Source organism: Anopheles arabiensis, chromosome 2 (assembly GCF_016920715.1).
Source record: "Anopheles arabiensis isolate DONGOLA chromosome 2, AaraD3, whole genome shotgun sequence".
Classification (NCBI taxonomy): Eukaryota; Metazoa; Arthropoda; class Insecta; order Diptera; family Culicidae; genus Anopheles; species Anopheles arabiensis.
Genome location: NC_053517.1, coordinates 15,421,894 through 15,449,406, shown reverse-complemented (window position 1 = coordinate 15,449,406; position 27,513 = coordinate 15,421,894). Strand labels below are relative to the sequence as shown.

The following is a 27,513-nucleotide window of genomic DNA, read 5'->3' as shown; positions in this document are numbered from 1 at the left end:
TGAAACTCGAATCGCGAGTTTAAGGTAATCAATCTAGTGTAGGGCGCAATCCTACACAAACTTCTTGGTCGCAAAATTCTTGGTCGCAAAGTTCTTGGTCGTGCGCAAAACAAGATTGTTGTGATCAAAATCTTTGCGACCAAGGATTCAAACCAGTCAAAGATACAAAAAACCGCTATGTGTATGTTTTTTTTATATTACTATTCTGACCGATTTAAATATAATAAGAAACGATCCTCATGCATTAAACGTGATAGTAACGACCAGCTCACATGAATTTAAATTTAGGATTCGAAAAATATAAAGCACGAGCACGATTGTTTGGTTAAACCAATGCCACCGGTCCCGTACGAGCTAGTTTAGGAACTGTGAAGAATTTCGTCGGTATCTTGTGCCTGGACAATGGTGGCAGGTCTCCCCGGCTGATCCCGTATGTGACAAGCACTTCAATCAAATCCTCACTTACTCCAGCTCGTTCCGCTTTATCCTCGACGGTATCCTCCCCTTCCAGCTGGCCTTCCACCTGTTCGACTTGTGACGACCTTGGTGTAGCACTCCGCTCTCCGCCGGTTGATACACGCTCTGCCCCTTCCAGCCAGTCTCGAGGTGGTGAGGTTGGTGCGAGCAGCGGACTGGCTGATCTCTTTGATGTTGATGTTGCTGCTGGTGTTTTCTCCTGCTGCTTTTCCAGGCGCTTGCCAGTGAAACTTCCTCCTGCTGGCGTCGCTTTGCCCAGCCCACCGATAGGCATAAAGTCGCGATCCCGAAACCGGGCAGTTCCGCTCAGAAATGCCACCTTCATGTTACGGCGTCCCTTCCGGGGTCGGACGGGAATGTCGATCGAGTTCAAACGAATCGTTGCCTTGCCGTACCGTATCGGTGGGATCGGTTGTACCGTGATTGGCTGTGATTGGTCGGAAGCGTGTGGTGGCAGCGCGTCACGGATGTCGTACCGGCCCGGAGGTGGACGGAAGAATGGCTCCCGGCAGTATAGATCGTACGTGTAGCAGCACGGCGGAAGAGGGCGCTGCTTGTTGACCGCTTGTCCGGGACGTGATGGGAGTTGTGGCTTTTCCGGATCGTAGTTGCCGGGACCGGGATGGTGCGGATCGCGGTAGCAAACCGTCGGTTCAGTTAGGGCCAAACGCAGCGTGGGACGGTCGGTCATGCGATCACCTGTGTGAGTGAATGTTCAAAATTAGTCAACCCAGAACGTAGGTATGCAAATAGTAAATCCAATTAAATGGCGCCCTCTAGTGGGTAATATCGTTATTAAGGATTTATTTAGCAGCAGCAGAGACCAGAGCTCAGGGATAGTTTGTTGGTTGAGTTTAAGACTTCCCACAGCTCGGGGCTGCTCTTGTACATTACAGCCGTCTACATTGCTCCTGGAGAACACTTACCTCCAGAAACTAGCGCATGTGTAGTGATTCAATGCACGGATGTAAAAAACACACACAAAAAATGGTTTCTAAAAATGCAAAATTATTTCCGCCACACAAAAAGAGAAATGCTTTCGCCTCATAAATCAACATTCGTGTCGTAAGATTTGACATAAAGCACCCCCACACAAACACTCACATACACAGACTTTTTCCTTTTTTTCCCCCGACATGGGAGGCAAGAAATAATCCCGCTCACGTCAACGACCTTACATACACACAGTACGCGGGCGGCATTCACGTGCGGCATCCGGTGGCGCAGCGGTTACGTTGTTGTGGGGAATGCAAATTAAGGGTTCCGGTCGACTGGAAGTGATATTTTCGAGGGAAAATGATCTTCTCCTACCATGCTCCTAGCCCTGGCAGCACGGTGAGTGAGTTGTTTGTTTATTTGCCGTTCTTTTCCGCGGTGCGATGTGGACAAAACAACCACCATGCTCTTTCACACATTTTGGCTGTTGTACAGCCTGATGTATCGTGTTTTTTGTTTTCGTGGTTAAATTCACGAGCCTATTGAAATAATCTCCACCTTCCGAATGATGACTGGGCTGGGGAGTGGCGAGCCGACATTAGGCTGATCCATTTCCATAATTTTAAAAAGGTAACAAAACATGAATCACACCAGCACTTATTTTAAAAAATCAAACCCAGTTGTGCGTGCGAGTAGCAAAAGAAGGGAGGTAAAGATAAAACACATCTCTGGTGGCGTCTTAATGGCTGCCAAAAGAAGCAAGGGCCAGGGATTTTCCCCATAATAAGCCACGTGGATGCATTCCGCCGGGCGAAAGCGCCGAAATGTGCTTTGGTAGAATTTCTACACTTCAATTCCTTCACCTCCCCTGACGGCTGGTGAACCGGAGGTTCGGGTTCAGGATTTGGACGGTGCTACGGTCCTCTAAGTGCTCGTGCTCGGAAACATATTTAGTATTCCGTGGCGGGAAGGCAAACGTGCATATAAGCTTTTCGGGCCGGGCAAGTTCACTTAGTGCTCTCACCGTAGCGAATGACTGGAATTGTAATGATTTCCAATTTATTTGCATGCCCAAGCACTCGCGTAGTCGTCTCACACATACGCCTTTGCTAGATGATTGGTCGTGGTTGTGAATTTTCACAAGTTTCGAAAGATTCCCTCTGGCTCGCTGGAAGCTGGACCACATAAATCATTGTGCTTTGGCGCTTAGGGTGCAATAACTTTACCCAGTAATGTTTTATGGCAAGCAAGTGATTGTAATGTTAGGAGTTAAGTAAGTGTTGGCAAAGTGGGCTAGTAGTTTATTTAAACAATCGAACAGCTTGATAGGTTCTTTTTGCTAAACCAAATTATTTAACAAAATTATTCCATTTTTATGTGATATAAAAACACTGTTTATTAATCTATTAATTTATTTATCTAGTTATTTATCTCGTATTTTTATACGAAAAGAGCACATCTAATGGCCAAAAGTATTTGAAAAAATAAAAATGTATAGTGATACACTAACGGAACAATCAAATCTACCAATTCAAACACAACATATTGCACTAAGCACTATTTAAAATAAGTAACAAAGCATTCTTCTTACATGAAGCTAGGAGTTCAATCAAGCTAAACGGTCCATTACAATTCGCCTACTTGATAAACAAAACAGAACACATTTGAAAGTGGTTCCAATTGACCAAATATAGCTTACATGGAATAGAACGTCCAACGAACTGACATTAGAGGATGCAGCGCAAAAGAGTGTCAGAAGAGAGAGAGAGGATACAAAAAACTCCGCTGGGAGTTTTCTTTTTCCCTGTTGCTGTAGTCAACCACATCCCAGCCAGTGTGCGCCGGATTTGGTACACAATCGGCATGGTTTAATTTCAAAAGCCCTCATCCGCTTTTGCTATTCATCCCATCAACTTCGCTCGTACATCATCGCGCATCCGGAATATGTTTTATTTGCCCAGAGCCCGCACACTGCCTTCCCCCATACCAGCCCCGGCCTTTGCCCTTCCCACGGCTATTTAATCCATTTCTCAACACATCCACGTTGATCCCCCCCCCCTCCAGAGTGGGATGCAACCTGTTCCCTGTTTCCTTCTGGTGCGCGCCGCCAAAGGATCTCCTCCTCAGAAAGGATCGTGTGTTGGGGCGAGGGGTGGGAGGAAGAGGTCAAGCCGCTTAGTGCTCGCCTTTCAATAGATTCAATGATGTGTGTACACCACGCACACACACACACACATTTGATGTATGTGTGCATGTCTATATCTATGGGAAAGTCGCACGGTATGACGTACGGTTAGTTACACCTCCCGCCTCCATGGCATGGCACAGCGATGTGGATGGCGAGGATCGCTGCCAATATATAAGGGCGGGTTTCGTCCCCTTGCCCCACCATACGTTTACTTACACACTGAGAAATACTTTCATATTCATACTGGCTTTGGCTATAAATCAAGACTCGGGACGTGTGCACTTTTTTCTCCCCACTGTATGTGTGCGCTTCTTATTCCCTTTCTTGTGCAGCCCCGTTGGCAGCATTTCTTCTCTCCTTGCCACACCTACCCAATTTGAATCCGTCACAGGCGCCAGCCCACCCCCATCGCCCACCGTTCCCCCGGCTTTTGCCGACCCTTTCCTGGTCATGGTTGGTTGGTTGGCCAGGACTCGGCTTTACGATTTTCCATTTACCAGCTTTCCTTCGAATGCCACACATTGCCCCGATGTCGGGTATGGGTATGGGGTATAGCAACACTGAACCAAGAGTCAAACCGGCACAGCAACGTCCCAGTTTTTTTTTGGTTCATCCTTCGTGCAAGACTTCTTCCATTCCATTTTGAGCACATTGGCGGAACGAACCAGCAACCGTGCCCTGTCCCTACACGGATCCAACCCGGCAATCCCGGGACGGAAACGGCTTTAGAAGACCGTGAAGCAACAGCGCCATTGCAAGGCGACATTGATGTCGATAGCGGGTTGTGTGTGTGTGTGTATCGCATAAAGCATTTGCCAGTTTTGCTGCTTGCAACGGTGGCCGGCTTGGAGAGGCGGTTTATGTTTATTTAAAGTACTGTTTGTATTTTATCGGCTGTATTAGCAGAACCTGCAGGAAGGAAGTGTTGGTCGCGTTTTCTTACCCCGTGAAGCTCATAAAATAGGACCACACTCGCAGGAAAGAAATGTAAATATGAATGGCAAAAGTTTTATGGACTGCCCGCAAGGGTGTACGAGATCATGTGTACAGCCGCCGGGGCGACCAAAGAAGGTTACTGACCTGGCCGCCTGCACCAGCTAAACTGCCCTCTCGAAATGCCAACTGCAGGCAAAGCTTCCGGCATATGTTCAGAAACCACCCTTTACAAGCAGCACGACACACGAAAACAACCGCGCTTTACCGGACTTTCCAAACAAAGGGTTCCCGTTTCCACCTACTTTTAAGTCCCCGTGCACGCTCCTCCCGCATCAGAGAAGCGACCAAAGCGCCGTAAAACATAAGCCAACGCAGAGCGTTTGATACACACGAGCTTTGCTCACCTGACGGCACGGAACAGGCGTACAAATAAATAGTACACTTACCGGGTCGTATTTTACCGACAAAGTATTTGCGCGGATGCAATAACTTATTCATCTCGGCCGGTAGGTTGATCGTGTTGATGTCCACCGGGTGGCGCTGGCTGCTGTTCGTGCCGGTGGCGCCTCCGCATCCGAATCCACCTGGAAAGTGTAAGCAATGTGAAAAGTGTAAGCAACAAATATGCGCTCCGGTTCCCATCTCCTCCTCCTCGGTGGCACGTAATAAATAACCCTATTAGGCAGTTATGATGCTTGTGCTCACCCCCCACAATTCCCATATCCAGTTCTCACTTTTAGCGGAAAATTACAGTTGCATAATCCGATTGCACTGGACTGGGGCGAAGGATTATAGCGCATTATAATGGTGGGTGCGAACAGGCAAAAAATCAATCCAATTGGCAATTGATGTGAGATGTTCCTCTCGCAACGCAGAGTAACACCCAATTAACTATTTATTGCTGGCGAGTTGGCAGCGAAACGAGATAGCGGCGATAGAAAGAGGTAGCTCGCTCCGTTGTGGTGCATACTTATTTTACAGGTGCTTCTGGGTGTGGTGGTATGCGTCGTAAGCGTATAGTAAGTTAATGCATGGTAACTGCATTCAAAGCTATGCAAAAGTTCAATCAAAGCTTCTTTGTTGTTTATATCGTTTAACATTTCGCTTGTTCTTGGAACGTTTTGTTGCTGCTAACAGTTTAGTGTGCTATAAATAGCGTTTGTTCATTATATCTCTTTGAAAACTGTATGTTACTGTCTAATATTTTTCTTTTGTTGATTGAATTTTTTATTGAGGGGGATTTAATTGACCTGTTCCTTATTTTTTCATATTGTTATTATTCAATCACTTAAGTTGATTTGATTTTACACATCTTTTAAGGTTTACTTACTAGGGGAAGGTAGGTAAGGACGGACACTGCGGGTAATATGGACACTTATCATAAACACATGGAAATAGTTACTATCGAATAATTCAACAATCCAATGTCCAAACTGAAAGTATTACAACACATTTGAGAACATCTTTGGCATGATATCAGCAAAATTGGTTAAATTTATGAACAAAGCGAATTTTCAATCCTTCGCACCCTTGTGGATCTAATTTAACTTTTACGGATTTTAAGATCCAATGTCAATGAGTTGTCTCAATTATTAAGCAAAAAAAAACTGATGAAAGGTCGACAATGAACGCAATAAAATCTCTTGTTTCCTGGCAGTTTAAACATCCTGACACCAATGTGGGAAAAAAGACGAACACTCTGTCGTAGGGAAAGATTGACACCGGTTTTTTTTTTAAATTTATTTTACTTCTCGTATCAATTGGTGATGAACACACGTCATCGAATACCTCTAGTAACGGTAATCGGAAGACATAAACCATCCAGCAACTAGAGGAAGCATTTAAATATGCGAGTAACTGAACACCGATCATAACAGTCGCCATGCGTTATGGTAATACTCGCGCGACATTGATGAGGCATCTCAAGAAAACCCAAATACTGCTTCGACTTAGGCCACTTGCTTATGTGTTTAATCAACAACATCAATTTGAAATAATTACAGTAATAGATAGCAGATTTTATGGGATTTTAAAAATCATAAAGTTGAATTTAGACATGGCGGGAAATACGCCCTAAAGAGCCTATGTTTTAACAAGCCCACTAAAATTGCTGGGGTCACGGACTTGAGTAATACCCTGAAGCGAAGCTCTAAACTGTTCTTCTATAAGCTGTCAACTCTTAGTGCCCAATGTTTCAGTAATGTCTTAGATTCTGCATTCTACGATATGTTAAAAGCGGTGCTTACAATTCGCAAATTGATAGCTGAACAAACCGTCGTTGCAATTGGCCAAGAATATTTTGAATGTACCTACCAGGACATGGAGAGCAATATAATATGATGCAATACTGTAAACCTCGTAATTTTCCTACATTTGCAACTTAAATTTCTACAGGTGTTCATCCATTTTCCCCAATATGAGGTCTTCGTCTTATCCAAACATTTCAAAACTGTTCGAAACAAAAGTTATTTATTAACGAAAGATGTCCAGCATATTTTCTAGAAAAATATGTATGTAACGCAAAGTATGCACATGTTCATGGTCGCTGTATTAATATTTCTCTAGAATATTTACATTTTCCTTCATGTGTCCGTCTTTACCTACCTGAACGAGTTATTAAGTTAGTTAAGCCGGGGAATGAGTTATTCAATTTTGAAGCAAAGATTTAAACCATTTTCTTAAATTATCAATCTAACTCGTGATTTGAACGATTGAGTGAACGTAAGAATAACTAAGAATTATAGACCATTTTACAAACCCTTTGCATTTATCCATCTATCCCTTAGGACTGCCCTCGGATTGAGGGATTGCCCCGGAAATCTATCGGAGCCGGGTAGTAAATTTCGGCTTTTGCCAAACGTGAAAATCGCCATTAATAGAAGCATCATCACAGTGGTTTGGGAAAACGTACCGTACCGTTCAAAGAGGGGAACTGGAGACACGCAGGTGAAAACCGCCAACCTACCTTTAGTGGGGCCGTCCCGTACTGCTTTGCTGCCGCCACCTGTTGATTGGTTAGCTAAATCTGCGAGACTTCCACCTAATCGATATCTGCCGCAAAATACCCACCACCACCACCACCACCATCATCATCGTGATTGCGTGATCAGCAGCCGGGGTGGAGCGTATCCCGATAAGCAGGAAACGGAAGCGTTGAAAAAGGGGAGAGAAGAAAAAAAACGAAAAGAGATATCGGTAGAGTGTGAAGGGTGGCAAAATAGCATCGATATAAAATTTTAGAAACGACGAACGAGGCCCACACTCAGCACTCGACGGGCGCTCTGGGCCACTTAAGCAGGGGATGGCAAAAGCAGTTCGGGGTTAGTCGTGGCCTTTTTTTGTGCCTGTGTGTGTGTTCAGCTCCATCGTGTGAGCAGCAGGATCTAGGGAAGGATCCGAAAAGTGGTAAAGTAAAACCTGTGATGATGTGTGTAGCTGTGTCTGTGCCTTGGTGAAAAAGCTACTCAAGAGAGGCGGCCGCCTCCAAACCGGGACCGGAAGGTTCGCAATCGAAACGCAATCGGATCCGATCGGATCAAGGTGATAAACATTAGCAAAGCAGCATGCCCGCCGTGTGCGGCTTTTATGCGGCTGGGAGGGTGAAATGGGGGCATAAGGGCAGAAGAGGACCGAGGCTCGTGCACAAAAGTGGCCGCCTAGCCGACTAAACGAGATGGAAAATTGGTCGTTTCGGGTGTGAGCGCCAGGTGCGTGCCGTGAAAGATGATGGATATCGATTCGAGGGAAACGTGTGCCGTTTTGGGGGCCGGAGCCGGCTTTGCCGGGTGCGATGGTGGCTGATGGAAAACTGGCACTGCGCGGTGGTGGAAGATAAATTTCATCTTTCTCAGCACTTCCGCACGCGTTCCGAGTGTCGTCAATTTGCTTGTTTAAAGCGATCCACCCCATTCGGGTCGTTTTTTTTTTGTCGTGAGGTAGAAACGTTACGTTAGGTGCACAACATTCAAAATCTAGCCTTGGGTGAAGATGGGGACCGAAGCATCGAGGAGTAGGTTCACTTTTCATTCATCCCACCACTTCGGTTGTGATAAAAATATCTAAACGGCAATAAAAAGGGGCGGAAAATTTAGATAAATTTGATTGAGTGCCGCACGTGAGAAGCTTGAGAAGAAGAGGGTTGCCTTTTTCCAGTTGACTTTACCCCCTTTTGGGTGGCTTTTGAGCTTCGGTTTTATTGTAGCTGCGATAAATTAGAACAAAAGTGACAAAGTGCGACTTACCTGCCCGGTGGTAGGCACCACTCCTTGCGCCCATCACGCAACGGTCTGGGACAGTCGGGCCATGCAAATCGGTGCGTACTACATCGACGGCGCGTGTGCACAGCTGAGCAGCTGGGCGGTTGGGGTTGAGTAATTGGTGATGACTTCTTTTTGTGCCGGTCTGAAAGAGGAACGAGGAATCGAGAATGAGCGTAAATTTTACGTGAAATAGCAAAACGAAAACCTTTCCTTTCTTGTTTAAATGATCTTGCAGTCCGTTACCAATTAGCAGCTCGCTGGAGGTGTAAGATAAAATGAGGCCCTTAATTTAAATAAAAGATTTTTATATGCAATGCTTGTGGGGTCTATGACGGCCTTAGCAAATTGTTGTAATTTATAAAGTACTGGGCGCTTCCATGTGTACAATATTTTTTTTTTTCTTTTAACACAACCATTTATTGCTATCGTACAACTCGTCCAACGCTTGCAATTCAAATAAAACACATCCAACTTCATCTCTTTCTCCCAACAGTCACCCAGAGCCACATTGCTACCAGCCAATAAAAGCGTCCGATCAACTTTCAGCTTCACCTCATAGCTCATTACACTTTATAAACTTTGTACCATCGCACCAGGTATAACAAGGTGGTACAACGAGCACAAAAGTTCTACCGGGCAATCGTCACCGGGTATGTAGCGTGCGCTGTGTGCTGGCAGTTGTTCCGCCAATTAGATATTTTATGATGGGTTGTTCGTTCATCGATGGAACTAATTTGAAATTGTTTGTGTTTTATGTTGACTGTCGTTCAAGCGCTGTGTGCTCCATTTGCCGCGCTGCCATCACGACAGCGAAGTGGATCGTAAAATCGAAACCCATCGAAATTGTCAGTAAAATCCCACATAACAACGATGGTTGATCTATTGATCACATCCCGGTTTCTTCACGTGGAACTGGAACTCTACCCGGGTCAAAAGGAGGTTTGGGAAGGGCATCGCAAATCGTACGCCCGCCCAACGAACAACAAAAGCAAGCTTTAGGTCATGAGGTCATAAAAGATGTTGTCCTGTACAAAATAACTGTTGGCTTAGTTGTTTGGGTCCTTATCTCGATATTTCTTATATTAAATTAAAACCAACTGAAATAAATCCTTTCGTTTGAAAATAAATTCTTCTAGTTGAACTCTATCGATATGTGATGCTTTTTGAATCGTCTGAGGGAAAACATCTATTTTACATCCTTTTATTAACCGTATAAGCTGCCAATCGCATCAAACTTTGCGCATATGCACATTTCCACTAGAAGGCAAACAGCATCAAAAAGGCCATCATCAGCGAAAACAGGCCCATCGCCTCGGACAGGGCAAAGCCCAGGATGGCGTAGGAGAAAATCTGCTGCTTCAGGGTGGGATTCCGTGCGTAGCCTATGATAAGCGCACCGAACACCGTTCCAATGCCCAGGCCGGATCCTCCAACGCCGATCGTTGCCAGGCTGGCTCCAACGAATTTGGCCGCCGTGTCTACATCGCGCCGCCGGCAGGACGTCGAGAGGTGTCGCTTGAGCGTGGTTGGGAGAGTGGTTGGACCGCAAGGCGAACGAATGATGGTACGAGACAACCAAAGGCCGTTCCGTTTGTCTGCGACCGGGCCAAAAGCATCTGCAACATTACAGCGGAAGTGGTTTAATGTTAGTAGTAAAAGATAGATATTGTTATACTTATGTGGAACAATTCCATAGCTCCGCAAATGTTTTTTTAATATCATACAACAGTTTGAAGAGTAATCCATTTTGTTCACAAACATTTCTACTTTTGAAGGATATTTTCTTGCAAAATTACTTAAAACTACACGACTTACTTAATACGACTTAAAATACAGTTTAAAAGCAATATTCTAACAAACTTTCCAAAACGCTTACCTTTCGTCAGTTCATTCACATGATATTTCGCCATGCGCTGCAACAGTGAGGCCTGCTCGAGCTTTCTGGTACATTGTTGTTTTGTATTCCTTTCGACAGAAGTCGATCGAACGTTCAGCTCTTGTTAGCATGCAAAAAAAGAGAAATAATGTTATTAGATGGTTTTATATTTCCCGGAAGCTTATTGTGCAAAATGGGAAACCCGATTGCTCGATGTTGCTCATTTACTAGTCCCACCTGCCCCACGAAAAAAGTACACCCAACAGCCCAACATCGTGGAAATGGTCCGCACCCAACACCAACCGAAATGGATCAACTTTCAAAAACAGAAGTAATGTGATTTGCCTTTGAAATGAAAATTTAGGAAATTTCAAACATCACAAGAACCACGAAACCATAGCAGTAGTAAAAGTACGGTGGCATCTTGCACGGGAGAGGGATTTCTGATGAGCATGGCAACAGCAACCCCTGTACAGCATTGAAAGCTATCCTCCGCCTCTCGCCGGGGAAGTGGAAAAACATTGCGAAAGGAACGGTTGTGAGCAATAAGAAAAAAAAAGCGAAAGATGAACAATAAAAGTTTTGCTATTTTCTATCTCTGCCGTTGCTGCGTTGCTTTGTGTGCGAAGGCGTCCTCATGGAAGGGCCATAGAAAATGGACACCTTGCAATTGCGTCCGAGCGAAAAATTGAAAACCAGTAATGACACTAACCCAAGCAGGCCAGCTTCTTGGTTTACATTCCTGCCCAACGCTTGGACAGTTCATCTCTTGCGAAGGGTAGAAATCTCCTTCGAAATCTGGCCACAAACCTATCTTTGGGCTCTTGCCACAATAAGCCACACACGTCGCTGGACATAACATAAACACACACGTGCGCTATCCTTCTTTTCAATTCACTACAGCATCGTCAAGATGGGAGTGTTGCAGTTGATACAACTTCCTAACCGGAATCAGCCCCGCAAGCACAACGAAGCGACGGTGCCCTAAATGAGAAAAACAAACTTTCTCTTCATGACCATCCACCAGCCAACGGGCTTCGGAAAAAACAGTTAAGCCCTTCCCCACACATCTTATCCCAAAACTCGCAAAAGGAGAAAAATCATCATCCAGAAAATCACGCATCGTTGTTTGGGATGGGTGCAGTTTGCAGGGCCGGCCGGACGAACGTTTGTGTTTCGAACCGGGTACCAAAATCGTTTCCGAATCACCGAAAAAAAAACACCCCCACCAGACCGTGCTGGTTGGCCGTTGGCCGACGAATTTGTTGTTGAAATGGTTTTCGACTACACTTCGACCATTCCCAGTTCGCCTTCACCTTTCGGCAATAGCAACCGTTCCTTTCCCAAAAATTTCCCACTTCCGATCAGATTGCTTTTGGGGGCCCATCGTTTCCTCGCAGTCGCGTGAACTACATAGCGCCTATCTTGGCGATGGTCTTGCGCCGGGAGAAGACTTCCCAAAAGTCCGGAAACGGCCCGGAATGGCAAAAGTTTGGGCTGCGAGCTTGCTGCTTTGCTACAAGAGAGAGAGAGAGAGAAACAGGGAGTGTGGGTAAGGGATGGCATAGTAGTTTTAGTAGCGACAGAACAGGTGTGAAAGCAAAATCGAACAAGCAACGTCTCGCGTGCAAGCCGAACGCAACGCTACTATCCTACGCTGTTGGTGCTAGATTGGTTGGTGCCGAGTGGCCGAGCAGATGGGAAATAATGGTACCCTCTGTTCCTTGGGGTTGGAAAAATGCTGGTGGCGGTAGAACCACAGTGGTGGCATAATTTTCTCACTAACTTTTGCACAGAAACAGTGGCAGATTGTACCGGGCCGGGGTAAATATTTGCTTCGAAATCGTTTCACTATCAATAAAATGGACGGACCTGGTGGGCGCCATCGTTTTCCGCATCGCACCGGGGCAGCGAAGATGTTTCGGCTGTTACTCCGGGGCTGGGCTGACTGCCTGATTGGATCCGATAGTCTGGAGCGGTGGGGTTGGGGGTCGAGAAGATGAGTGAGAAATAAAACAGAAGGAAGTTAATATAAGATAGATTACGGCTACGGCCATGAAGCACCAGATAGAGCGGGCCCCCGACGAGACGAACCGGGTACGGAGCGAGCGTTCCCTATTGGGCAAGCTATCGTGAAAGGTAGGCGAATTTGGTTTCCCGCAGCAACCGTCGGATAGAGGGACGGCCAGTGATTGGACCGACACAGCTGGGCTAGGTATCTTAATCTTTTGCGAAACTTTTGTTTTTTTTTTTTTTTTTTTTTTATTCAGGAGTAACGGTCCAAAAAGGCCGTATTGCTTAAGAGTAGAAAATACAAATGTAATTCATAACTTTTGTTTTTATTTCGATAGAAAAGCAAGCGCAGGCCTCTCTTCCAGTGCTGTTCGATTATAATGGGCGGCGAAAGGGGGGCAAAAAGAACTGCGATAACACTGGAGAGTGTTGTGATTTTTTTATGAATTTCCAAAGCGGTATTGTTTTATTCTCGCACTTTTTTTTGTCGCCCCTTTTCCACTTAAAAAGAAGTTGAGAGCGTATAAACTTCTTGAAATAAAGCGTAACGTACCTGGGTTGGCCGAGTGTGCTGGCAGAGGGTAATAGATTGTCAATTTGGAAGTTTGCCTGCGCTACCGACACCTCCGCCGCTGCTGCTGATCAGATGACCTTTCGCTTCTGAGCCACTCGGCACTGATTCGACCGCCGCTGTGTGCACGACAAATGTACGGATCGTAAATGGGATATAATATTATTTTTTGAATTTTCCTCTCACCTTCGCCACCGAGGGTGGTACTTCAATTGAGACGAGACTGTCTACGTACGAAAACGGGATCGAATGAAGCAAAAATCGTTCTCAACAGCTGCTAGGGACAAGATTACTGGCGGTAGATGAGCGGCGATGGTTGCTACGATTACTGTCTGTGTCATCGATGCATCGATGCGCGCCGTTTGACACAACCAGGTGGTGTGCAGGCGGAGAAGATGGCTGCACAGCCCAGTAGACAGCAACCTAGCACCTAGCGTGTGTGTGTGTGAAATGTATAGTAGAAGTGGGTAAGTAATAAAACCAAGCTGGGGCAGAGGTGCTGCACAGATGGTGAATCGTTCGGGAAATGGTTCGGGCCCGATATCGTACACGCTTTACACTTTCCGGTCGGTAAGCATTTTATTATTTGTCTTGCACTGTCCAAAGGTAAGGAAATTGAAAAGTTTATGCAGCAAAATTGAATGATTGTGAGGGTGTCATCACTCACATTGTTGTTGAGTGGAGTGGACGGTTCGTGTGAAGGTAAACGGTTCCTTTGCGTATGTCGGTTGAGAGTTGGCATGATTTCGATCGGCTCTTAACGACTTTCAAATCGATCCCAATTCCATCATCCATTGGTAGATAAATAAACATTAAAGCTTTCCAACAACCTGCTTATAAATACCTGCAACTAAACTAGTCAGCAGTGAGATACTAAAACATTGTTGAATCAAACAGTAATCATAATTAGTAAATGCATACCGAGTTGATACAAATCCTGCCCTACAAATCCCGATGAGCCCTTTTAGCTACCTTATTTGCTACGCTCCTAAGGAACGCAACTATCTACTTCATTCTAGGTTTAATTACAATTTTCCAACTCACAGCACGCCACAAATCTGTCCACTCTCCGTTGCCATCGGCGGCTGCAGACAGAAAAATTGCGCAGAGAAACGCTCAGGTATGAAAAACAAGAAAACAAAACAAAACAACCCTCTCGCCACTCCCCCCAAAGTAATTAAAAAGTAATAAGTTTATCGATAGCTTTCAAAACATGGCCGAACAAACCAAAATGGATGGGATGGTCAAAGCAAGTATGCCGCAACTTTCCGCAACCACTCGCTCCGCTTCTCTGTCTGCGTAGTTGAAAAATCAACGTCCTCCAGTGGGCCCGGGTAGGAATGCGTGCCATTTCGCAGATAACTTCTTAATTTCATCCGAATTTCCCCCCAACTCCCGCTTCATTCCGTTTCGAAGCAGAGGAGCCTGGTCTTAAGTGCTGTTATTAGCTGCATCAGTCACACAGTGAAAGTTACACCACTCAAACGCTCCACGACAGCCGTCGTAGGTGGAGTAATGTCCAAAGCTTCCTTGCCCACGAAACCGTCCCTGTTGGTTGCGCGTTGAAAGGGGGTGCAATCGGGCAGGGGTGCGTTTGCGGTGAACCAATCAAACAGACAAACCCTCCTCCTTCTCTCCCCTCTTGCCGGTTCGTAACCATGGTGACCGAAAATCGGTGGCGTGGTGTGGTGGCTGCCTAGATTTCGCCTAAACCAATAATCCAAATTGACTGACCGACCGATCGGCCGGCCGCCGGCCTGGGTGGCGGACACCAAACTGTGGACATCCCGGTCTGCACCCACCCACCCAATGGCCACGTAGGTTTGGGCGGTTAGCCGGCATCGTCCGAAATGTCACCCCCGCAGTGGCAGTGTGTGTCGGCTCCCCGCCTTGCTGGCGGCACGTGGAACAAAAACTCATCCCGTCCGGGCATGGCCACCGAAAGGTCATCGGCCATTGGCCTCGCGGAGGAAAAGTTTTAGCTCCCGCGTGCGCTGAACGCGTCTGTGTGTGGCTGAGTGTGCCATATCCTTTCGCCCCCCATCCCCCATTTTTTAAGGTTCGCTGCATTTCAGGCAATTTCGAAACCATCGAATTTCGCTAATGGTGTGGTTTCGATGGAAATTTTATTTTCACTCCACACTGCACCATCCATCAGCTGCAGGAAATGGCGGTAGGAGGGGTAGGAGGGTTAAACCCGTTAACCCCGGCCCGATCCAGCTGTCGGCGGGATCGTGTATCGTTAGTTCGAATTACGCTCCGCCCGGCTCTTGCCCACGCTCACTGCCACCACATCAAGCGAAGGTTGATGTTCCGCACTTTTGTTGCACCAAAGGGGCCGCAAACCGAGCGCACATTATGCGGGGCCACAATTTTATGTCGATCCGCATTCGAAATAATCATCAGTTTAACATTATTATTATTATTATTATTATTATTATTATTATTATTATTGTTATCATTATTTTGCGATGGCACTTCATTACGGCCATTATTGGCCATCGATAGTGTGCGTGTGAGTGTGTGCTCCGTCCCCATATCACCCCCTTTCATTTATTAATTTTTGAGGGGGCTGTTGAGGGGGCACACTGTTTGAAGTGTGTTGTTAAAATAATGTGAAGTTTTGATAAGATCAGTGGCAATTTGTGAATTTTTTTGGGGTAAAATTTTCCAATTTTTGATTGCGAATTTCATGCAGTTGCCACAGACTTTGTAATTTTAATAAAACCAACATTACACACAGACGCGTACAAACAAACCAAAACCAGGAGATTAAAATAAAAGTAATGAAAAACAGCTATCAGCGGAGATGTTAACACCAGATGGCAAGTTGGTGAAACTGGTTAAAGATGGTTTCGTCCTCTTCCCATTGCTCTCCCAGTGGATCCAGTCGATTCAGCCAGATTCGGTGAGGTGAGAAGCTGCAAGCTGGAAGTAGGGGGGGAGGGGGGAACATTCACCACAAAAGCATCGATTGGACGCTGCCCAACCCAATCCAGCCAACAAAGGAGGCCGGTAAACCGAGTACAACGATGGAAAGCAAAGTGTGCGTGAATAAAAGAGAGAGAGAGAGAGAGAGATAGCTCACAGCGCACAGTGAACGAACGAGAAGGACGATGGCAGAAAGCGCATGCAGGGCCGCAACAGGGAATAAATCACCGAATAAACCAGAACAACCCGAAATTCACCCTTCATTTGTTTTAATTTAATCGTTATTGCGTTATCGAAGCAATTTTCACTGTTCAATGAGCTATTGCAGCTCCAGGGGAGAGGGCTGTAATTTTTACCCAGCCGAGCGAGGGTTTTTTTTCTCTTCTCCCCGTGTTTCACATTGTTCTGCCTATTTTGTTCTGGCAGCTACTTTCTCGCAGTGCTCGTTGTTTGGTGCTGTTGTCGATTCGCGAACCATCATTTATTGTGCACACCGTTTCGTTGCTCATCGATCGTGTTGGATTCCGGGGTTGGGGCAACCGGGGCAACGAGTTTTGCCTACCCAGTTGACAAGAACATTGGCCATTCGCGGTCGAGATTTGTAGCCTCGGCCCGGCGGTTTTTGGGGATTACGAGCTGGGGACATTTTATTGTTCTTAGCTGGGATACGATGGGTTATCACGTTATCATTGTTATCACGATGCCATTATTTGGTTGGGAGTGTCATCTTTTTTTTCGCTTACAATAGCTGCATGATACCTATTATTGGTGCTGTTAATTTGCGAATGGGAGTTAAACTGTTTTGAATGTTATTTTAATAATAAAAATTGAAGGAATAAAGATAAGACAGGAATTGATTGAAAATTAATTATAATAGTATTACACTAATCAAAAAGCAAATAAAAAAAGCCGAACCAAGAATATGAAAGATAACCAATGCTGTAATTCGATAACCGCTAGCAAATATGCTCCACCTAACGCCAAACCGCCAAGTCGCTTTTCCAATCGTTATCGAACGGAGAAATGAGCTGTAATAATTCTTCCCCTTTTACGCCTTTGCACCCGTTGACACTGACTGTCAATTGTGCCGGAGTGAAATATAACCTTCCCTCCGTGTGGTACGGTGAAAAGTCACCTCCCCCCATCATACCAAGCGGAAGCTTCTCCGGAAGGAAGGAATCCATTTAGGTCAAACACCGAACCCCCAATGCCACGCTCAAGAAGCCCCGTTGGGCATTCAATAGAGAAAATCGCGAACTACGCAAAGGCAGCATTAAATTCTTGGAATTGGAAGCAAAGGCAGCTACGCTGCTAGAGGGCAGTGGAACGGAGCTACGTTTAAACGCTTTTCTGTTTAAAAAAAAGGCTTTACTACGACTTCAAAACCGTCATCAAGCAGGGCGATGCGAAAGGATACTGATGGCGGGTTTTAAACCGTCGCAAATTATCTAATCATTTATTCCGTTTATCAAGAAACCAACAACTCTTAGGTTACTCACGCTGCTTGCAACAGTTCGGTGTACACTCGGTTGGTGAAGACTTTCCACAGTACAGTACAGTGCGGTGGCAGAAAATCCTCTCTTTTCAAAGGAACCCTTTTTGGTTGCTTTTATTAGTTCCGTTGCTGGGTGCAGGGAGTCTCGCTTTCATAAACGCTTCCACCGTACGGATGGATTTCTCTTTGCAGTGTCGCCTGGTTCCGGGGCTTGTCGAATGGAGAAAGATTGGGAAGGAAGCCACAAAACAACAACAAAAAATCTCTCACCAGATCGGGCGTATCCGGGTGCCGGAGATTGCCAAACCATTGAAATAAAGATGGATTGCTCTCACAACAAACGCCGCCACACAGTTGACGACGGGACGAATCGGATTAGTTTTTCTTAAATTGTCATTTTTCTACCCCGCTTTCTATGCTAGCGCTGAGGGTCTATCCCGGAAGTCCATCAAAGCGGGACTGAGAAAGTGGAGCCCTTTTGGTGGAGCTAGAAATGGCCAGCAAGTGTCGTAAATATAAAGACGACCGGCACTAGTAGGGATTGTACATAATTCTTCCATCGAGTGTTGGCTTATCAATTGTGATGCTGTTCGCGAGCAGGCAAAAAGGAAAAGCTCTTCGTGCAAGGGAATGAATGGGGTATGGTTTAATTAAAATTTAATGATAAAAACTCGAACTCAGTTTAATGACAGCAAGGAAATGTGCCTAGTAAGGGAAAAGGGGATGAAAGTAAAACATTTTGCTTTATATATTTTAATAATTTTAATGGTTTATCAGTAAAAATGGCAATGTAATTTAGAATGTACAAAAATAACATTCGATAGCCAAATCTATTAGATTTACGTAACATACCAGTTTAAAACTGTCCTTTAAGAATATCTATTCGTGACAACGAATAAATTAGTATTTTTTAGCATAGTTTGATTGTGTAAACCATAATTGTTGGTAAAAAGTGTTATTTTTGGAAAGATTAAGCGCATTTCCACAGCAAAATCGAGCAATGTACTAACATCTTTTCCTTTTTGGTACTTCAAATTCATCAAAACATCACTATCAATAAAACAATTAACATTGTATCACCACTACGATTTGTAGTTGCACTCTAGCGGTACACTTACTCAAGATAAAATCTTTGAAGCTTTTTATGAGTTGTCGTTGATGCTTAAAATAACGCGTTATGATTCGATCACTTGCAGCATGTCGAATGAAATAATATTAAAAGATCCAATATAGACATTTCCAAAGGCAAAAATGTTCAATCCTATTCAAAAGGTTCACAATCAATAAATTCTTCCGACTGAAAGGTCAAAGGTCGCCATATTAGAGAAACCATAGGAATGTATAATTGAGCAGGATTCGATAAAAGCATGTGGCATCGTTATTGCCATACTTGAGCTGTATGCCAATAAGAGCATTGACATAGTGAGTAATTTTAATATCAAAACAGACAGTGACCTGAAAGACTAGTTGATATCTTGCGATCGTCAAACATTGCTATTTTTTCATTCTTCTTTTTTTCTGCAACATAAAATACTGTTTTATTCCTTTCCTTTTTTCAATACCATAAACATAAACAGAAACATACCCCTTGTTAAAATACAGAAACAAACTCGAACGGCATTGGAAGCTACATACTCACTTTAAACAACTATCCTTCCCTGGGACTGTTCGCAACCAGGGGGGAAAAAAACTGACCCGTACAACTCAACGGAGAAAGTTTCGAACTAACTGAATGAATTGTTATAGTACGGGCGTACACCCAAAAGGGAAGCGATTTCACACACAAAATCGGTCCGTACGGGATCACGGTCTGCCATACACAAGGGGCAAAACGTGTGAGGAGCAAATTGCTGGGACTGAGCAGATAACAACCGTACCGTGTGATTGCTGTCGCTTTTGTGTGAAAATGGATTTTCCATATTCGGAACCCCGATTTTCTCGATTTGGTCGATGGCTTTTGTTCACCCTCCCACTCTCGCACATACCCAGCTTTGGTGTGCACGTACACTAGGAATGGTAGGAGGGTTGGTGCCTGAAGTGTGCGCTCTCTACTTGCTGCCCACTTGGAGGTTTCTATTGATCAGCAGTTAGAATGGTCGTTGCAGAACAGTTGGTCTTTTTTTGACAATTGTTTTTCCAACGTGTGTCAAGATTTGAGAGACCCGAAGGGGAAGCAAAAGCCCTTGCCAGTGCCATCGAGGAAGGGCGAATGGGTTGGGCCGATTGCTGGACAATTCAAATCCTTTTTTCCCTAAGCGGCCACAGATACATAGACACACACACATTCAGAGGTACATGTTAAATTGTTATTCTGGTGGTTCAATCAGCTAGCCATCTCGGGGGAGGAATCGTTTCGGTGACCTTTTCGACACCCCGTAACAACAGCAAAAGAAAAAAGAGAGACTACCTTTTACCCTCATCGTTTGAAGAGGGCAACCGCTTACCGATCCCATGAGGCTGATTTGTCTCGAAACTGATGCTCCTAGACACGTAGACAGGCCGTCACCACCGTCCGTCGTGGTTCGAAAGGGTGACGGGGCAGTGATGCTGATGATGATGACGACCTTTGGAAAAGTGTCAAATCTAATCGATGCTATAAAAATGATCATTTCAAGCAAAACTGTAACCTCATTCCAAAAACTGGGAAGTAACGGGGAACGGGCATGGGGATGGTATCGTTTGCTGTTTCTGCGATTGTTTTCACAGAAATTCGTGTAAAATATCGTGCACTGCCGTTCGGATGCGGGCACCGATGCGAACGATTTCCCTGAAAGCGATTATTGAAATGAGAGTTTAAACCGGAGAGTAAGGAAACCTTCTCATTGGAGCGTTCTGTGGAAGTTGATACGCGGTTTAGATGCGTGGTACCGCTTGAGGATGGTTATGGCATACGTTAAGCGAATCTTTACTGGTTAATCCAATGTCGTTACATTAATAATCGTTTCCTGCAATAGAGCAAAGTAAATGTAAATTAGGTGTGTTTTAGTTGGCTTTATTCATTAATTGTTTGATGCAAGCTTAGCGTGTTGGTTTAATTGTGGTGATAGGATGAAAGGCAAGTGCTATCGACGTTCTGATAGATTTGTACATTATTGGAATCGGAGTTCTACTTACTTCTACTTCTACTTCTAGTAATTGGAAGCTTATTAGAGCTATTGTCAAGACTGTTACGGCGTTATCACAATCATGGCTCTGTAAATTAACTAAACTGTGATCATCAGCTCACAGCCGGTCTCGTAGTACAGTCATCAACTCGTACGACTTAACAACATGCCCGACATGGGTTCAATCCCCAAATAGACCGCGCCGCCATACGTAGGACTGACTATCCTGCTATGGGGGGGAATCAATTAGTCACTGAAAGCCAAGCCCACAAGTGGTACAGGCAGGCCTTGACCGGCATCGGTTGTTGAGCCAAAGAAGAAGAAGGAGTGATCATCAGCTAGGTCATTGAGAGTTGTATTCTTTGGTTTTTATTGAACACTTAATGCACGTTATACAAAACTGTCGAGAGCTCCTTTATCACTCTGCCGTGCGTAGCTTACGGATGCGCCGAAGTATGCGTGCTGATATTGACATTCTCCCTTGGTCTTCACCGGTGATAGGCCGACTATCGTGGTGAAGGCAGGGCTTGCCTTTTCAATCATCCACAGCAGTTACGAAAATATGACGAGCGTTAATTGTCAAAAAAATTCTTCTAAAGGATGTTTTGCACGTAAAACGATCTCCACCAATTCTCGTTTATGTGGGCCTTTCCATATTTCACTATTACAGGTCCTACAATCGTTCAGGTTTGTTTCTCAAAATCATCAAAGTTCCCTTCTGTATAGAGACTCTATTTGCTCACAGCCGCAGGCATACGATTGAATATCGTTTGTAGGAGACGATCGTAGTCAATTTCTCAATAGCTAGCTTTTTCGTCTAGGAAGGGTATTGCAAACGAATCGGTTGTCTCCAAGGGATCATTGTAAGAGAAGAAGGAGTTCCTGTGTTCCTATGTAGACGATCATATCTTCTACTGTATAATCATGTATTTTAATTTCGGGGACAAATCTCAATTACTTCAACTGAAGAACTTCTCAATAGCTCCTTACAATCAAGATTATATCTAGAAGACAAAGAATGCTACACTTAAAGCATAGTGGGATGAGAATTTGTACACCTAGCTAACTAAGTCTTATAACCAATCAGCTGCTCTAGAAGGGGGCAAAAGTAAGTAATTTTCTTGGTCGACTTGCTAAGGCTACATATTATTACCAGGAACCAGGATGAGTAAGGTTTAAATAGTTTTTCTTTAATAAAATATGTATCACTACAATACTAAGCGATTTTATGTAAAAGACGCAGTTTTAGAATAATTCTAAACATAAAAATAATGTTCAAAATGCTCCATTGACAAAAAAGGCCCAGTAAATGTTGTACCCAAAATCTTACAAAACATGCAAAATAGCTTAAAGCCATTCCGTACTAATTGAGTAAACAATCATTTGTTCGCCACTGCAACTTTGTGCCAGGGCGTTGGAAGTTGCAGCTGAAAAATTAAGTTAGTAGCAGCTGAACGTCTGCCAGAACCCGGACCGACCCAACCGCCGGCCAGCAGCATGTGTCGGAGTAAGTGTTCACAGCGTTTCGTTTTAGACCGAGACCGGGACGGCTTTCGGTTAGTAAATTCTCAACATAATTACTTTCCAGTTAGTAATGTAGGTGTATACTAACGTGTGTATGTGCAAGTGACAGGAGCCCGATCGGAATGCATTGGTTCTCTCCACCCCAGGTTTGATTGGGGGAGGATAGCGACACATGGCGTTATCGGCAACCCGTAAATCCAAACGCAAGACTCTCTGGCAAATGCGGAAGCCTTGGGTTCCCAGGAGCCGATCGCGCGTGTGTGAGCTTTGCTCAGTGCAAAGTATAATTGAATATTGTGGCAAGTTAATTGGAATTCTTCGTTATTCGTTTGGTTGCTTTTGGCGGTGCTTGGGTATCGTTTGCTGGTGCTGGTGCCGCTCGCTCCCCGATTCCCCGGAGCTGCTCATCCGATCGGAATCCGTCCGGTTGGGACCGTATCGGACGGTCCTAGCAGGCGTACTACACTTTTGTTCTAGCTCCAACACCTTGCTTCCCTCTATCGATCCTCCTATCGTACAGCCATTTGCTTCCTTTCGACTAGCTTCAATTGTGCCCGAAGAGTGTCAAAGTTTTTGTGGTTTCGGAAGGATTTCAAGCCACGTCGAACGTCGAACGGTCGATGACGTGTTGGAGTTTGATTCTTGTACGGTTGTGCGAGGGTTGTGCACTTTACAGTGTTTCGAATATTCCCACCCTTTGGCTTGGTAGCGAAATTGATCGCCTGCACGATGGATGATGGAAAGTGACCATCAATCGATCAATAGGGGAGAGCGTGGGATAGAGCGAGAGTGAAAATGGGAGGAAAAAGAAAAGGCAGAACCGCAGTACCAAACGCTTTACCGCAAAACCCCATGCCCTGCCTGTGTCAACTGGCCACAGGAGCGAGAGACACGTTCCGGCACGCCGCTCAGCTGCTGGTTTGCTGCCATCACCTTTGATCACATGGGTTCATGGGTAAAACAATTTAATTTTGTTTAACTTTGATCTGAAAGCGACCGACCCACCGGACCGACCGACCTTCCTTTTTACTTTACCCCCCCCTCTCCCCCCACCTTTTTCTGGTCTCCTTCACTGCTGCCTGCGCAATAGCTAACTCCCGGTAGTTCCGGACAGGGAGTTTTACTTTTTTATCGAACTTTTCCGTTTTACAGCAGATGGAAACGGGCATGTTTCCGTTTGGAGCTTTTTCGATAAACCTCCGGACACAACTTTCACCACGTCCGGAGGGCCGACGGAATGGGACGATGGCCGGTGTGCGCCGGAAGTGTGGAAAGTTTGTAGTCCAATTGTCGTAACTTTTCTTGTGTGTGCGTGTGTGGGCTGCGTTTAGCTTAGGCAGCCCAGAGGGGTGAGCAGAACCGTAGAGCGGGGACTGATCAAATGCGGGACCTATAATGGATGCTTTGAGCTTGGTTAATGGTAAACGGGTGAAGCATTTATTTTTTCTTGTACCAACATTTCTGGAAGGTTATTTTTCTGGGTATTTTTCTTTACCCATGTATTGCCAATCGGAAACGGGGAATGAAATGTGAAAGCAACAAACGAGAGAGGGAGAGATAGAGAGAGAGGAGGAGAAAGTAATCCTAATGTTAATCAAGCCAAAGCTGCGGATGCTTGAAAGGGCGCCTGTGAAGCGATTCAGCTGGGCGTTTTTTTAACGTGACATTATTTTCAAAACATAGGAAGGATAGGAACATTTTGGCTTCATTGCGTTTTGGTAATTACGTAGGGATTGTTCGGTTTTTTGTTTGTTGAATTTGTGGATTTTTAGGCGAGCCTGAAACAACGCGCGGCGGATGCGCAAAAACAAATGAGGGATCAGTTGATTAGAGGTCGCTGGACCGGCTCGGCTCCCTTAATGGTAACATCACTACCAGGATTAGCCTACGGTCGGTATCTATTTTCCCGAAACTCTCCAACAAACGCTTCAGTTTATTAATGAACAAGCCTTAATGAACAAGGATTTATGCGATTTGGTTTCCCGGTGGTTTTGCGGTCCGAAGTTGGGTGTTATTTTTTACGACACCATTATCGTACCGTTTTCTGTTTGAAAATAATTACCAGCACAAGTTTTGTGAACCATCCCTGCTCACCCTGGCTAAGATGCTAGTGGAGGGAAGGTTTTGTTATTGCTGTTAATCTGCTACTTGTATGCCGTGCCAAACCTTGTATGCTCCATCGAAGCCTTTGCATCCGCGCAAAGAAGTTATCGTACGATCACGCGTAAGTTTCAGCGGCTGAAATAGCAGTAGCGGTGTTGGTGGTTGCTTTCTTTAAATAGCTTTTCAAATAAGTTTCTTTCTTGCTCGTCAATTTTCGAAACATCCCGACAAACCGTACCACCACGGAATGGATTGGAACGGCAATCGAACAAACGGTGGCTGCCTGCCTCAAAAAAAAACGAAGGTTATAAAACTTGCCCCGAACGGGGTGAGAATCGTTGTTTCTAAACTTTTCCCTTTTCCATTTGACTTATTTGTTAGTGAAGCAAGGGGAAGGAAAGGGCGAGTGAAAGTTTTGTGCATTTTTTTACGTGTGTGTGTTCCAATCTCCAATGTTCCTACTCCCTTTTTTGTGCCCTCTTCCATCCTTACTGGCATTTATCCAGCTGACGAAATGGACTGTACGTGGACGAGTTTCGCTCGCTGGCGTGTTGCGGTTGGTTGGCGTTTTGGCAACGGGAGCGAAAATCGGCACCGAGGCACCGAGGCTCTGGAAGCTTATACTCGGTTCAATCGAACCGGCCAGCTGACACGATGAAGAAAACATAAAGTTCGTTCTTCCGGTTCGACGGCGGGAAAGAATGGGAAAACACTTTTCGAAATACTACCCTCGCCGGAGAGGAAGGAGTGATTGAAGTTTACTTTCCTGCGTGCAGGTCCGGACCAGGCGGGCAGAATGGACACAACTTTTGCACCTTTGTGGAGTGGGTTTAAAAATTGAAATATGCCAAAAGAGATGATTTAAATTTCGTACCGTATCGTTCGGAGGCGCAGCAATCGGGGGGTGAAATTTGTTGTTCAACTTTATCCGTTGGCCGATGGTGAACAGGTGCAGGTGCAAGGTAAAGGTGCTCTAATCCTGGATGCTCTAAGGGATGATCAAACTTTCATCATTTTGTGCAGGTGTGAAGCTGCACAGGTTAGGCCGTGTTGTTGTAGGTTGTAGATAAACACAGTTTCAGATTGTACGAAAGGATTCTGGATTGCTTGAATTAAACAAATGCAGTCTTTGTTGCTGGTCGTTGCTCACTCAATCCTTTCCCATTTTGAGCTCAAGCATTCTCACAATCTTCGGTCATCGGTTTGTTGGTAAGAGTGATGCTAACACAATTTTATTTGGAAAGCAGGAGTAATCTTGTTGTTGTTACCCAGAAGCTTCTTCTTGCAACTGAAAGACTTCGTTTAGCAAAAGAGCGTACTTCTTAGTAACGGAAACACTTCTATAATCTGGTAGCGTGAAATGACCATTTATCGAGGGATGTTCGATAGCATAGTTGCCTGTATTACGCCGGTATTACGGAGGAAATGGTCCAAAGAATTATGACGAGCATATGGAAGCTAGATATTAATTTAAAAAGTAAATTAATTGTAAAATAAATTAGGTTCTACGAGTACAATGTTTAATGGTCAGAGTTTTGAAATGTGAAATATTTCATGACTTGAGTGATCGCTTTTTTGTACTTTTATATGTAATCAATCTTTAACATTTGAATTTTGGAGTATTTATATGAAAGCAGAGTTCAAATGTGATTTTCTGTTCAAATGAAAAGAGAAAGATAATTACAAGTAACGAATTTCAATTAAGTCAAGAAATATTTCAACGATGAAAAAAGAGCAGAAATTAACTACTTACGAATTGATCATCTATAAACACGTTTACATTGGTGATTCTATTTAACCATAGTTAAACATAACAAATTACTCTTGAATATTACCAAGGCAGCGGCGTAATACATGCACGCAATGCCGTATCATTCCTTCAGTTTTGATGATTTTCCCTTTAACGGATTATTTTTCCTTTCTTACCTTTTTGTGCAATTTTCCACGGTTCCATGGCAAAACATGTTCCGGAGGCCTCGTTTCGCGTCGTTTGCTCGTGTCCCACAACCAGCTAGAACGGTATAACCGCCGCACAAAAACCTCCAACTTTCTTGTCCCCTCCCCCCCCCTTCGCCCCGAACTGAGCGTGCTGCCAGCGGCACCAGGGCAGCAGGGTGAGAAAATATTGCAGAAATAATTTCCTTATTAGAAAACTTTATCACACGGCGGTTCCGGGCGAAGAAAATCATTCCAGCATCATCCATCCAAACCCACCATTCACCGTCGACGCGCGTCACCCTGGGGCACGTGCGTTGGGTTGAGGGGTTTTTTCTCTCTCTCTCTCTCTCTCTCTCTCTCTCTTCCACTCGGGTGTCCCTTTCTTTGCGTCAACGATCCACCGAAATGTTGTCCATTGGTATGAGGGAAAACGAGGGGGGGGGGGCAAAAAAACTCGCCCCATGCTTAATGTACACCGAGAGGTTTTTCATCCATCACCCGCACCCGTCTGCGCTCGGGGTGGGTTCCCCTTCGTTTTTGATGGGTCCATCGACACCGGCAAGGATGGTGCAACCTCATCATTGGCATTTCTTAGGGCGATTTACCGCCATTGCGGTGCCGCCGGTTTCCCTCCGGCCCTTTGCTTACGCAGGGTTCCGCGTGCGCTACTTGAAAGCCACTTCGATAAATTATGTTTTAATGATTTTTCCACGCCAAATTAAGCCGCTAATGTTATTGTTGCTCACCATCCCGAATGCGGGATTGCTACACTCGTGTCTGTAGAAACTTTTTTTTGCTGTTGTTTGCTTCGTACTCTTCTTTAGCCAGTCCGCTCGACCGGTAAGCACACTGGCACACTCCACGCGGAGCCTTGCCGGAAACGTTAGAAAAGCAAAGGATGAAACAACTTGAATCTGGCAAGTGAGTGGAAATATTGTGTTATTTTCCCGGGCCCACTTGGCCGTGGCCGACCGTGTGCGTGAACAGAGGAACTCTAGGTCGGCGGGCAGTCGGCTGATGCTAGTTATTTGCTCGGCCGGCTGATTTTCCACCGTACGAAGGTATCCCGCACATTCCCACCAGGTGTTGGTGTTGTTTTGGAAAATGTTTAATGACCACTCGGCTCGTTCGGTTCGGGAGAACGGACGGGCTAGAGATGAAA

General features: G+C 45.0%; 1 protein-coding gene across 2 annotated transcripts; it reads right to left on the bottom strand.

The window, feature by feature from the left end:
- Window positions 1-240: 240 nt before the first annotated feature.
- On the bottom strand, window positions 241-13,588 carry LOC120895498. Of its 2 annotated transcripts, XM_040298945.1 has the most exons (8): window positions 13,443-13,587; window positions 13,239-13,375; window positions 12,459-12,642; window positions 10,673-10,792; window positions 8,779-8,938; window positions 7,503-7,588; window positions 4,984-5,121; window positions 241-1,176 (listed from the first exon to the last, which is right to left on the bottom strand). In XM_040298945.1, the coding sequence occupies exons 3-8, from the start codon at window positions 12,568-12,570 to the stop codon at window positions 326-328; spliced, it is 1,467 nt and encodes a 488-aa protein (XP_040154879.1). In that variant the 5' UTR covers window positions 12,571-12,642; window positions 13,239-13,375; window positions 13,443-13,587; the 3' UTR covers window positions 241-325. The 2 variants fall into 2 exon arrangements, with proteins under 2 accessions (XP_040154879.1, XP_040154880.1); XM_040298946.1 differs by having other exon boundaries at window positions 13,239-13,588.
- Window positions 13,589-27,513: the final 13,925 nt, after the last annotated feature.

What these genes read in the sequence shown, in the direction of transcription:
- LOC120895498 (XM_040298946.1), bottom strand. Translation starts at nt 12,570, where the DNA reads ATGCGGAAAACGATGGCGCCCACCAGGTCCGTCCATTTTATTGATAGT. An exon ending in GCCACTGTTTCTGTGCAAAA is followed by an intron (nt 10,793 to 12,458) that starts GTTAGTGAGAAA and finishes CATGCTAACAAG; the next exon opens with AGCTGAACGTTCGATCGACT. An exon ending in TGGTGCCTACCACCGGGCAG is followed by an intron (nt 7,589 to 8,778) that starts GTAAGTCGCACT and finishes ATTTTGCGGCAG; the next exon opens with ATATCGATTAGGTGGAAGTC.